Source organism: Patella vulgata, chromosome 1 (genome assembly GCF_932274485.2).
Source record: "Patella vulgata chromosome 1, xgPatVulg1.2, whole genome shotgun sequence".
Taxonomy (NCBI): Eukaryota; Metazoa; Mollusca; class Gastropoda; family Patellidae; genus Patella; species Patella vulgata.
Window position 1 is genome coordinate 93,584,630 of NC_065879.2, and position 13,733 is coordinate 93,598,362.

Consider the following 13,733-nt stretch of genomic DNA (forward strand, 5'->3'; position numbering starts at 1 on the left):
TAGAAAACACCCCAAATCTGTCGTAGACGTGATGGTCAACGAAGTAAAAGTAGACAGGCAACTGAAGTGGGAGGAGATAGGGGTATGTATATATTATATAATGGAGGAAGAATGCATCCCCCTAATTTTACGGATATAATCTGTGGGTCAAGAGAGAGAGAGAGAGAGAGAAATGGGGTTTAACGTCCACTCGACACAAACTAGGTCATTTCGGGACTAACATATGGTTCAATTTTATTTCCATAATTCGCTTGCGCGTAGGGGTCTTTAGCAGTGGGAGGAAACCGGAGGACCCAGAGAAAACCCACTTCAAAAATGACACAGGACAATTTTTGGCTATAGGCTGTGGTTTGTCTCATATCCATAGAAATGCAAAAAAAAACCCCCGATATGTTTTCTTGGAAATTATATTAGTACATGCTAAAAAGAGATATTGATAATCCCCCCTGTAGATCAAAAGTAGAATGTATAAGCTACATTTTGACACGTTGTAAAATATCAACTCAAACGTATTTTAAAATCGTTTTTCATTATTTATATATAAACGCAATTTTGGGATGTTGGGTTAATTCTTTGAATTCGTCCACGGTTAGTTTTAAAATACAACAATTTGGAGGTAGAAAGTAAATATCTACTTCTGTGCACTACTCTGCCATTCTAAAAATCATTTTATACATTTAAAAATAAAATTCAGCCACATTCCTGTCGCGATAGTTGGTAGACCTGGATAATCGCATCTTAGTGGATATTCCTTCTGACGTCATATCTAGATAGACGTCAATGATCCAGTGTTAAACTTCTGCTGGACACGTTAACGGTGTATACGATGTAATAATTTATTCAAGAACTGATCTAGGTCAGGGAAACCTTCTCGTTTGCTGTAATGCCCTTAAAGCTATATTACCCCAGCTCCTTTAAAATTATTTTATGTTGGACTACTCAACGCCTTTAAAGCTATATTACCCAAGCTCCTTTAAAGTTATATTACTTGGCTCCTTAAAAATTTTAATGCTATATTACCTCCGCTCTTTTAACTGCATGGGAGCTACGGTGGCTAAGTGGGTAAGACGCTGGCTCGCTAGTCTGGAGGTCACATGTTCTATCCCTGCATTGGCCAAGAAAGTTTACCAGGATTTTCCGACGTGGTTCCATCTTGTCAGTGATGCAGGGCGGAGGGCATGACAAGAACAACTGTCTAGTCGTTTGGATGGGACGCAAAACCGAGATCCCATGTATACATTGGTGTGCACGTTAAAGATCCCTTGGCATTTGGAATTCAATATAAGAGTAGGCCATTGTGCAGGTGCCCGGGCAAGATTTCCCTCGTAGCACACTATGGACATATGTCTGTATTCATCAGCCCAGTCGGAGCAGAAAAGTAGGACTTTAAACCCCATTTCATTTCATTTCCTTTAACCTTCTAGGGCCATATAACCCCCACTCCTTTAAAGCCATATGACCCCCGCTCCTTTAAAGCTATATTATCCCACCTCCTTAAAAACTTAAAGATACATTCTCGCGTACAATCTGGGCGATTTGAGGATATATTAGGACTAAAAACATATTCAAATTAATTAATTTATCATAATTTTGCTTCAAATAATTCTCAAAACATTGTAATTGACAAGGAATACCCTGCTATAAAAATTGACCAAAAGAGGTCATGTTTGTGTCACGTGACTTACCTCCCTCGGTACCTATAGCAATCCTTGCGAGGTCGGAGGAGAATTCATTGCATACACAAGACGATGTTTTCTTTAATCGCTGACTATTTATTATAAATATCAAATCCTAATTAAATTCTCGGATTATCCGCTGCCCGCGTCTTTTTCCGCGATTTTTTATCTCAGAAAGTGTTATACGTCTAACTCTTCACAAAATTTATCAACATGTACACCAAGCGCTCAATCTTTGCATGCCAACGTCGACGTCACGCGTGCAGACATTCCTAATCATCGGGCTGTCGATTAGGGGAACCCTTACATTTTTGTCCTGTATACGCTCCATGAGTGTTTTTCAGGGAATCCAGTATTTTTCTAGTAAGATTGGATATCTCTACTTTCCATATATACCAAAATTGCCATACTTTTATTGGAAATAACCACCCCATAAATACTTTTCTGGGAACCTATCTTTAAACGTGTGACATATTTTTGTCACTATCAGGATCAGGCTTGAAAAGCTAAATTATTTGTATCATAATATTTTTACTTGTGTGTTCTCTGAGAGATTAAAATGTATTTCAGCCGATTTCAGAGAGAGAGAGAGAGAGAAATGGGGTTTAACGTCCACTCGACACAAACTAGGTCATTTCGGAACTAACATATGGTTTAATTTTATTTCAATAATTCGCTTGCGCGTAGGGGTCTTTAGCAGTGGGAGGAAACCGGAGGACCCGGAGAAAACCCACGAGGTTGGACAGGTGACCCTACTCCTTGTCACGTACAACCGGGGATTCGAAACCACGCCAGTCGACTCAATGACAGACTTTATGATACAGTGCGCGCACGCTAACCATTCAGCCATCCAACCCCCCAGCCGATTTCAGTCTATTATGTTTAATATCTGCAAAGGGTTTTTTAATTCGCTTTGAAAAAAGCACAGTTTCTTTCTCTCCCACGTCTTGTAGGAGACAGTTAGTAGATAGTAAAGCTGGATGATATTTGAAAATTTTAATACCGCGATTTTGTTTTAAAAATCTGCAATATATGTGTGGCGGTATAGGAAAACCCTTCACATGGTGAAAATTTAAAAAAAATTGTTTTGGGTATGTGTACATCAAGCACAAATTAGGGATCAAAATGGTCTATAAATGATCAAAATCGGTTGATAACTTGTGGAGATATTCATAATTTAATACAAGAAAATGACACTTTTGGAAGAAAAATGAAAGGGAGAAAATGCAGTTTAAACATAAATGTTGATATTTCACAGTTTCGGGGCAGTTTATAGCACTTATTTTAATGCAATGTCCCACTATTTTTTATTTACATTAAGAAGACAGTATTTATCTTTGTGCTAAGAAATATTTACAATATTTTGGTGTTTTAGTTACTGTGTCTTCGAAACTTGAAGGTGGTTTAAATGTAGAGAAATCTGATTTCCTCGTGGGCGCCATCATCTTGAACAATTTGTAAACAATGGAATACGACTAGTGTTAACGTATTTCGGTAAATAACTGACTTCTTTTTATTGAAAAGGTTATAAAACTCGATCAAAATCAATTAAATAGATGTTGTTTTTGTAGAATTTAGTCTTGATTGCACCTTATAGTGAGAAATCTACTCAAAACAGGACGTAAATGTCGAATAATTGAGGCAAGGGAATGGACTTGTTTGTTTGATGCGCGTGGCTTTATAGTGATGTGTGATATGTGTGAGTGTGCAAAAAGGCAACTTTATAAAGACACCGACGAAATAGGCCGACATTGTTATGGCACCGGCACCGTTCTGCAAGTCTCAAACGGTTCAGAATTATTTCAAAATAAATGTATTTAAAATCATTTTTCTGTTTCACAACTTTGTAGTTTCATAGATAAATGTTTAATAAATGTAAATATGTCAATAACGGAAAATTGACCTATATATTGTTTGCCATTGTATTTTGGCATATATCTCGGATTGAGCCAGCACGACATCCGACAGGTTTTCCTGTCCCGCCACACATATTGTCAGTATTGCGATACTTTTGTCCACCAAGAAAGTGTTGTTTAAAATGGGGTGCTAGTCCCCTCAAACAGCAATCTCCCTTATTTATAGTTTAAATCTGGGCTTTGAATTGACTAAATGATTGACTACAAACATTATCTGTTTCTCTATTCGTACGAAGCCAATTACATACAGACGCTCGTAAAAACTAATAAACGATCAGTCAGACTTTTAAATTTCACTTATCGATATATCAATGACGTTTTATCACTTAATAATCCTAAATTTAGTGATTATGTTGAATTCATATATCCTGATGAGCTCGAAATTAAAAACACCACTGACAGTGACAATTACGCTTCCTACTTGGATCTGCGTCTTAATTTTGACAATTGCCATAAACTGAGTGTTAAATTGTACGATAAACGTGATGACTTTGACTTTCCGATTGTTAACTTTCCATTTATTAGTACCGGTAGTAACATTCCAATATCACCAGCTTATGGAGTGTTTGTGTCTCAGCTAATTCGTTACGTGAGAGCTTGTTCCTTTTATTCTGATTTTTTAAATAGATCGAGGCATTTGTCATCTAAGCTTCAACTACAAGGATACTTGCGCACTAAACTTATTAAAACCTTTAAAAAGTTTTATGGCCATCATATTGATTTGATTGGTAAATATAACGTGTCTCTCTCGGCTATTATTCTAGATATATTTAATTGACACGTATACTATTACTATCTCCCTGATAATGTCTATTACATCGTTAACACAGTTCATCGCGTGCATTTTGCATACCGATAGTTCATTGGCCAATCACGCTATTTTACTGACATTTCGTCTAATAGTTTGGATGCAGCTATGGCGGGTGTGGCGCCAGGCAGGGTAAGCTTACTCTTCCGGACACCTGTTACCACTGTATTTTGTACACGAGGAGCAGTCCATTTGCTGATTACACTATTTTGCTTGAATACACTATTTTGCCTATAACGTTTTTTAGGACTTCGAATTCTGTCTTATGGTTTGGATTGTTCGTACTTGGTTTTATTTTATTTATAAAGTTTTTCACTAGTATGAATTCTCATGTGTCTCTGTAGATTACTGCTGTTAGTATATGATTTACTACAAACATCACATGAATATGGTTTTACACCAGTATGAATTCTCATGTGTCCTTGTAAGTTATAAACTCTAGGAAATGATTTACCACAAACATCACATCTATAAGGTTTTTCACCTGTATGTATCCTCATGTGTATCTGTAGATTACTGCTCTGACTGAAAGATTTACTACAAACATCACATGTATATGGTTTTGCTCCCGTATGAATTCTCATGTGTCCTTGTAAGTTATAAGATCTAGGAAATGATTTACCACAAACATCACATTTATAAGGCTTGTCACCAGTATGAATTCTCATGTGTGTCTGTAGATTACTACTCCGATTGAATGATTTACTACAAACATCACATTTAAAAGGTTTTTGGCCAGGATGTATTCCCATGTGATTTTGTAGACTAATAAACTGACTAAATGATTTACTACAAACATCACATTCATAAGCTTTTTTACCAGCGTGAAATCTAATGTGTCTCTGTAGATTACAACTATGAGTGAATGATTTACTGCAAACATCACATTTATAAAGTTTTTCGCCAGTATGAATTTTGATATGTCTCTGTAGACAGCTACGGTTAGGAAATGATTTACCGCAAACATCACATTTATAAGGACGTTCTCCTGTTTGCCCTTGACTAACATGTATATCACAGTGTTTTTCTAAATCAGTTTCTAATTTAAATTCTTCATCACATAAATTACACTGATAAACAGTTTCAATATCATCAGTTTTCTCTTCTTTAACATGACAATATTCATCTACATCATCAGTTTTCTCTTCTTTAACAAGACAATATTCATCTACATCATCAGTTTTCTCTTCTTTAACAAGACAATATTCATCTACATCATCAGTTTTCTCTTCTTTAATATGGATTTTATTGTGTTTTTCTAAATCATCATGTTTTTGAAAAATCTCATCACATACAACACACTGGTGAAATGTTACAACATCATTAGTTTCCTGTAATATGTAAAAGTTATAACATCATTAGTTTCCTGTAATATATAAAAGTTACAACATCATTAGTTGCCTGTAATATGTAAAAGTTATAACATCATTAGTATCCTGTAATATATAAAAGTTATAACATCATTAGTTTCCTGTAATATATAAAAGTTATAGCATCATTAGTTGCCTGTAATATATAAAAGTTATAACATCATTAGTTGCCTGTAATATATAAAAGTTATAACATCATTAGTTGCCTGTAATATATAAAAGTTATAATATAAAAGTTATAACATCATTAGTGTCCTGTTATAACATCATATAATAGGCGTTTCAGGTCAAAGTTTTAAATGACAGAAAAATTTTTTTTTTAAATATTTCGTGAAAATATACATAAAATGCTACCCAAAATTTTTTATTTCATCACACTATTCTAATTAGATCCAAAGTTATAGAATTTTAAAATCCGAGATCAACATCAATAATGTAATCAAAATGCTTTATACCAGTCAATGCATGGCATATCACCATATCTGACTGACGTCATAAGCAGTAATTTCCATTCAGAATCGCTAGTACCAATTTTAAAACTCAAACCAGCATTGTTATAGTCCGCTAAGATGTATTAAAATCATAATAATTTGAATGATATTATCACAAAAATGTCATCTATCGTTTGATTGGTTCTATGTGGAAATCCCCCGGAAACTAAGATGCGGATTGACCAATGAAGTGAGTCGTAGCAATTGAAAATCCCCGACCGCATGACGTCAGGACGGCATTTTCCCGCAAGCATCTCCTGTACATTAACGGTAAATTTCGCTTACATTTCGATCATTTTTGAGGCTGAATCTTTGCAGATATCAAGATTGATATTAAACTATTACAATACAGTTGCTAGTAATACATTTAAACATGCATTATGCAAGAGCAAAATCTGCTTATTACAAGTCTTTCTTTAGGCCTAAAATGTTATCTAAATTATCAATTAGACATTAATTAACTTATCCAGACCATAATAAACTCTCGATGTCAAGGCTAGCCTTCGATGTTGGCTGGATTAGATTCCTATATGCCGCTAACGGCTATTGATAATTAAATCAATAAAAGTGGATAATCGAGACTATGCAAAAATTTCACCCGCTTCTTTCTCGGCTCATAGTGGATCAATTTGACTGAAATTTTCAGCAAATTACCTTTACACTGTCTAGTTTTTAACTATTATAGCGAGAACTGCCATCTCTTTATCTTATCTCCCATAATGTATCTTTAAATAAAATAGTAATTCAGAATTGTAGATTTAAGCAGGCTATATTTCAGCCGCTGGCTGTCAGATTTCACGCTAAAATCATGTGATCTGAAACCCCTACATATAACCAAATTTGTATTTAGTAGTAATATTTACAGTGTCCCTTTAAAGATGGGTTCCCAGAAAAGTATTTATCGGGTGGTTATTTCCAATAAAAGTATGGCAATTTTGGTATATATGGAAAGTAGAGAAATCCAATCTAACTAGAAAAATACTGGATTCCCCGAAAAACACTCATGGAGCGTATACAGGACAAAAATGTAAGGGTTTCCCTAATCGACAGCCTGACGATTAGGAATTTCTGCACGCGTGATGTCACAGGCACACGCGAACATTGAGCGCTTGATGTACAAGATTATAAACTTTATGAAGAGTTAGACGTACAACACTTTCTGAAAAAGACGCGGGTAGTGGATAATCCGAGAATTTAATTAGGATTCGATATTTGTAATAAATAGTAAGCGATTAAAGACAACATCGTCTTATGTATGCAATGAATTCTCATCTGACTTCGAAGAGAGGTAAGTCACATGACGTAAACATGACCTGGATTGATCGAATTTTTATAGCAGGGCATTCCTTCGCAATTACAATGTTTGAGAAGGATTTGAAGCAAAATTATGACAAATTAATTAGTTTGAATATGTGTTTAGTCCATATATACCATTAAATCACCCAGTTTGTACGCGGGAATGTATCTTTAAGTGATTAGTAGGCCTATATGTGATAGTGTGCGGTCATTGGTCATGTGATCATACTTTCCCGGAAACAAGAGTAAACGTGGTGCATTGAAGAAGTTAAAATTTTCTGATACTTTTTTATCAAATCAGGGGAGGAAAAAGGGGATACATGGACCTATAAATAGTTGATGAAATATCATATTAAAGTCCGTAACTCAATATCATCCAAAATCTTCGACATTGAAAATGCAAATTTTTTTGCAATTTAAATCAGCATTGGTGGTGTGGTCTTACCTGGAAAAGATGGGCTTCTGATATCCAATATTCAAGACAAAATAAACATTTTACCATTGGTACACGAATCGTGTACCATAATGCGTTTCAGCGCCATTTGTAACAATGTGCTCAAAGAATGAGGCTAGACATATTCCACAAGTCATGTCAAACGGTGATGCCATAATCTTATTTGGAGAGCATGCACAATATATACTATCGGTGTTGACTGGAATAACCAGACGCTATAGAAACTGTCTTTCGGTTGAGACTTCTGGCATATTTCGCCGAACATAACTGATGACAATTCACAGTAAAACGGAAACGATTGAATGTAAAACAGTTTATATAAATTCATATTACATTATTATATGTGCCAATTTCTAGGCCCTAAATATTAGCGATTTAGCTCCTTTAAGTCCCCTTCTGCTAAACGGCTTGGCAGGCGCCATTGAAATCTAAATATAGGGTAACACGCAAATTTACGTAAGTCGACGAAATAAGACAAAACGAAATTTAGGTAAACTGGGGAAAATTAGAATCTTTGAATCTTCAGTCATTTATTGCTTTGCCTTGCCCAATTACAATCGAATTTTTTCGAACTACTTCGATAGTAAGAGTAATGCTCACCATTATTTTGTGAATAAAAGGTTTAAACTATAAGCTTGTCAGGCCATCCATCCCTGCAAGTTCGTCTACACGTCATGTGGCTTGAATAGTAACAGTAATACTCATCATTATTTTGTTTGTAAAGTTCGGCTACAGTAAAAGGTCGGTTGTCTGGTTAGCTGTCCTTTGGTGAGATTCAAAATCTGCTTCAATAACAGGGAACATAATAGAAGAAAACTCGTCTTTCTTCTTTCCCAATTTCATTTCCGGTAGAGTATGGTACGGGTTGTATAATGAATATAGTCATGGATCTATCCATCCTGAACAACGCACAAACGACCCACGCAACGCATAATTTAATCATAATTCTATATTACCATTACTACTTTAAAGTAATAACTTCAGATCTATATTTTTTATTTCATTTAAAGGTATAGATTCTTTAAAGCTATATTACCCTAGATTCTTTAAAGCTTCATTATTTATTTCATTTAAAGCTATATTACCCTAGATTCTTTAAAGCTTCATTATTTATTTCATTTAAAGCTATATTACCCTAGATTCTTTAAAGCTATATTACCCTACATATTTTAAAGTTATATCATTTTAGTTCCTTTAAAGCTATATTACCTTAGACCCTTTAAAGCTATATTACCTTAGATCCTTTCAAGCTATATTACCATAGATTCATTAAAGCTATTTTACCATAGATTCATTAAAGCTGTATTATTTATTTCATTTAAAGCTATATTACTATAGATTCTTTAAAACTACATTATTTATTTCATTTAAAGCTATATTACTATAGATTCTTTAAAGCTAGATTATTTATTTCATTTAAAGCTATATTACTATAGATTCTTTAAAGCTAGATTATTTATTTCATTTAAAGCTATATTACTATAGATTCTTTAAAGCTAGATTATTTATTTCATTTAAAGCTATATTACTATAGATTCTTTAAAGCTTCATTATTTATTTCATTTAAAGCTATATTACCATAGATTCTTTAAAACTACATTATTTATTTCATTTAAAGCTATATTACCATAGATTCTTTAAAACTACATTATTTATTTCATTTAAAGCTATATTCCTATAGATTCTTTAAAACTACATTATTTATTTCATTTAAAGCTATTGTACCATAGATTCTTTAAAACTTCATTATTTATTTCATTTAAAGCTATATTACTATAAACTATAACACATCCTTATGGAATTATAGTTTAGGAGCAGAAAAGTAGGACGTTAAACCCCATTTCATTTCATTTCATTGACCCAAGCCCTTGTTTTTCTATTCCCCTCAAGGAATAGCTATCTTCAAACATTTGAATTTGAATTTGAAAATGATATTTTTGCCAATTACTCAACTGGCAATGGTGAATTATAGGATTAATAGGATTATTCTTTAAGGTAGGACTGTTTATAGATACCATCTATTTTAAGGCTTTATTTTAATACATTTTAAAAATATAACTTAAAAATATGAAATTATCGCTTTAAAGTAGCTATGGTAAAATAGCTGTAAAGTGTCTATGGTAACATCGCTTTAAAGTAGTAATGGTAATATAGCTTTAAAGCTTTAAGGGATCTAAGGTGATGAGTTGTTCGCGTTGGATAGATCCAGGGCTATATTCATTATACAACCCATACCGTACTTTACCGGAAATGACACGTTTTCGTCTGTTATTTTCCCTTATATTAAGCAGATATTGAACCTGACAAAGGACAGTTTACCAGGCAACCGACCGTTTACTGTAGCAGAAATTTACAAACAAAATAATGGTGAGTAGTTTTACTAAGCCTACTACCGAAGCAAGATGCCGTCAATGTCACGGGAGCAGACAAGAGAGAGAAATGGGTTTTAACGTCCACTCGACACAAACTAGGTCATTTCGGGACAAACATATATGGTTTAATTTTATTTCAATAATTCGCTTGCGCATATAGGGGTCTTTAGCAGTGGGAGGAAACCAGAGGACCCGGAGAAACCCCACGAAATTGGAAAGGTGAGGGAGCAGACAAATTAATTACTCTGAAACACCTTTTGAGAAACTAAATCCAACACAATCTGGGGGGTTGGATGGTCGAATGGTTAGCACGTGCACGTGTTGAGGTTTTGAATCTCTTCGTTACATTCCGTTATTTGTTGAGGCAGGTTTTGAATCTCACCAAAGAACAGCTTACCAGACAACAGACCATTTACTGTAGCAGAACTTTACAAACAAAATAATGGCGAGTATTACTGTTACTATCGAAGTAGTTCGAAAAAATCCGATTGTAATTGGGCAAGGCAAAGCAATAAATGACTGAAGATTCAAAGATTCCAATTTTTTTTCCCCTAGTTTACTTAAATTTTTTTTAGTCTTGTATGGTCGAGTTACGTAAATTTGTGCATTACCCAATATTTAGATTTCAATGGCGTCTGCCAAGCCGTTTAGCACACATTACATTAATATGATATTTCATCAACTTTTACATAAAATATTTATAGGTCCATGTATCCCTTCTTTCTCCCCTGATTGGGTGGAGGGGTGGCCGAATGTCCAACCTCGTGGGTTTTCTCTGGGTCCTCCGGTTCCTCCCACTGCTAAAGACCCCTACGCGCAAGCAAATTATTGAAATATGTTAGTCCCGAAATGACCTAGTTTGTGCCGAGTGGACGTTAAACCCCATTTCTCTCTCTCTTTCTCCCCTGATTTGACAAGAAAGTACCACATTTTCTCTTGTTTCCGGGAAAGTATGATCACATGACCAATGACCACACACTGTCACATGTAGGCCTACTAATCACTTAAAGGGACACTGTAAATATTACTAAATACAAATTTGGTTATATGATGTTATAATTTTTATATATTACAGGATACTAATGATGTTATAACTTTTATATATTACAGGAAACTAATGATGTTATAACTTTTATATATTACAGAAAACTAATTATGTTATAACTTTTATATATTACAGGAAACTAATGATGTTATAACTTTTATATATTACAGGAAACTAATGATGTTAAAACATTTCACCAGTGTGTTGTGTGTGATGAGATTTTTCAACAACTTGATGATTTAGAACAACACAATAAAATACATATTAAAAAAGAGAAAACTGATGATGTAGATGAATATTGTCATGTTAAAGAAGATAAAACTGATGATGTAGATGAATATTGTCATGTTAAAGAAGAGAAAACTGATGATATTGAAACTGTTTATCAGTGTAATTTGTGTGATGAAGAATTTAAATCTGACATTGATTTAGAAAAACACTGTGATATACATGTTAGTCAAGGGCAAACGGGAGAACGACCTTACCAGTGTGATGTTTGTAGTAAATCATTTACTTTAAATGGTGATCTTAAGAGACACATGAGAGTTCATACTGGTGAAAAACCTTATAGATGTGATGTTTGTGGTAAATCATTTACCAGTAGTGGTAATCAACAGAAACACATGAGAATTCACACTGGTAAAAAACCTATTGAATGTGATGTTTGTAGTAAATCATTTAGCCAGAATGGTCATCTACAGTCACACATGAGAACCCATACACGTGAAACACCTTATAAATGTGATGTTTGTAGTAAATCATTTAGTGAGTATATTAGTCTACAGCAACACATGAGAATACATATTGGAGATAAACCTTATAATAAATGTGATGTTTGTAGTGAATCATTTAGTAGTAATGCTTATCTACACTCGCACATGACAACACATACGGAAGAAAGACCCTATACATGTGGTATGTGTAGTAAATCATTTTCTAGAGCTTATAATTTACAAGGACACATGAGAATACATACAGGTGAGAAGCCATTTAAATGTGGTGTTTGTAGTCAATCCTTCACCTTTAGTACTAATCAACAGAGACACATGAGAACGCATACAGGTGAAAGACCTTATAAGTGTGATGTTTGTAGTAAATCATTTAATCAAAGAAGTAATCTACAAATACACCTGAGAATTCATACAGGTGAAAAACCTTTTAAGTGTGATGTTTGTGGTAAATCATTTACTGCAAGTAGTAATCTACAACAACATGTCAGGACACATACAGGTGAAAAAAACTTATAAATGTGATGTTTGTAGTAAATCATTTCCTAGAGCTTATAACTTACAAGGACACGCGAGAATTCATACTGGTGGAAAACCTTTTAAATGTGATGTTTGTGGTAAATCATTTACTGATACTAGTAATCTGCAACAACATTTGAGAACACATGCAAATTCAGACTGGAGAAAAAAACCTTATAGAGAGAGAGAGAGAGAAATGGGGTTTAATGTCCATTCGACACAAACTAAGTCATTTCGAGACTAACGTATGGTTTAATTTTATTTCAATAATTCGCTTGCACGTAGGGGTCATTAGCAGTGGGAGGAAACCGGAGGACCCAGAGAAAACCCACGAGGTTGGACAGGCAACCCTACTCCTTGTCACGTACAACCGGGGATTTGAAACCACGCCAGTTGACTCAATGACAGACTTTATGATACAGCACACACATGCTAACCATTCGACCATCCAACCTCCCACTTGTCTCCGAAGACGCATAAGAACTCATACCCGTAAAAGACCTTATAAATGTGATGTTTAAATGAGTTCCGAGAAATAGGTCATTCTCTTTTTGCATGGTACATCATCAGTTCTCGTGGGCTTCCTCCACGACAGTAGAAGAACTCGCTCGTAAGAACGTCTTGGACCCTCCGTGGTAGTTTAATTCTATTGTAGACAATCTTTTTCATAATTATTCCAAAACACATCCCTTTCAAATATACCAGCCTTTGTTTGACTGGTCGAATAAAAGCAAAATGATAAAATGAATCGACACTTTTTGCTCTATTCAATTTTCAGGACCATCGTGTTCTGTCACAAATGCAGATTCTGGAAGTGTGTCACATCTTCCGAGAACGATGATGACTTCACCGCTTTCTCGTTAATTTTTTTGTAGTGTAAACGGGTCAAAGATAAGCATGCTGTACTGAGTACCGTGCCAATCTGGCCCACTGAAATGAGGTGGTCTCAGACACAGCACGGTTAAATTTTCTTAGTGTAAACGCTTTTGGGTCTGAGCATGGTTTCAGTGCGGATTACTGTGCATGCGCGAAACGAACCTTAAACTTCTTTCCCCGCA

The 13,733-nt window shown here is 34.6% G+C and overlaps 1 protein-coding gene across 1 annotated transcript; it reads left to right on the forward strand.

The window, feature by feature from the left end:
- Positions 1 to 10,304: 10,304 nt before the first annotated feature.
- Positions 10,305 to 12,760, forward strand: LOC126818481 (zinc finger protein 239-like). The gene is made up of 2 exons (XM_050545933.1): positions 10,305 to 10,378; positions 11,599 to 12,760. The coding sequence occupies exons 1-2, from the start codon at positions 10,376 to 10,378 to the stop codon at positions 12,673 to 12,675; spliced, it is 1,080 nt and encodes a 359-aa protein (XP_050401890.1). The 5' UTR covers positions 10,305 to 10,375; the 3' UTR covers positions 12,676 to 12,760.
- Positions 12,761 to 13,733: the final 973 nt, after the last annotated feature.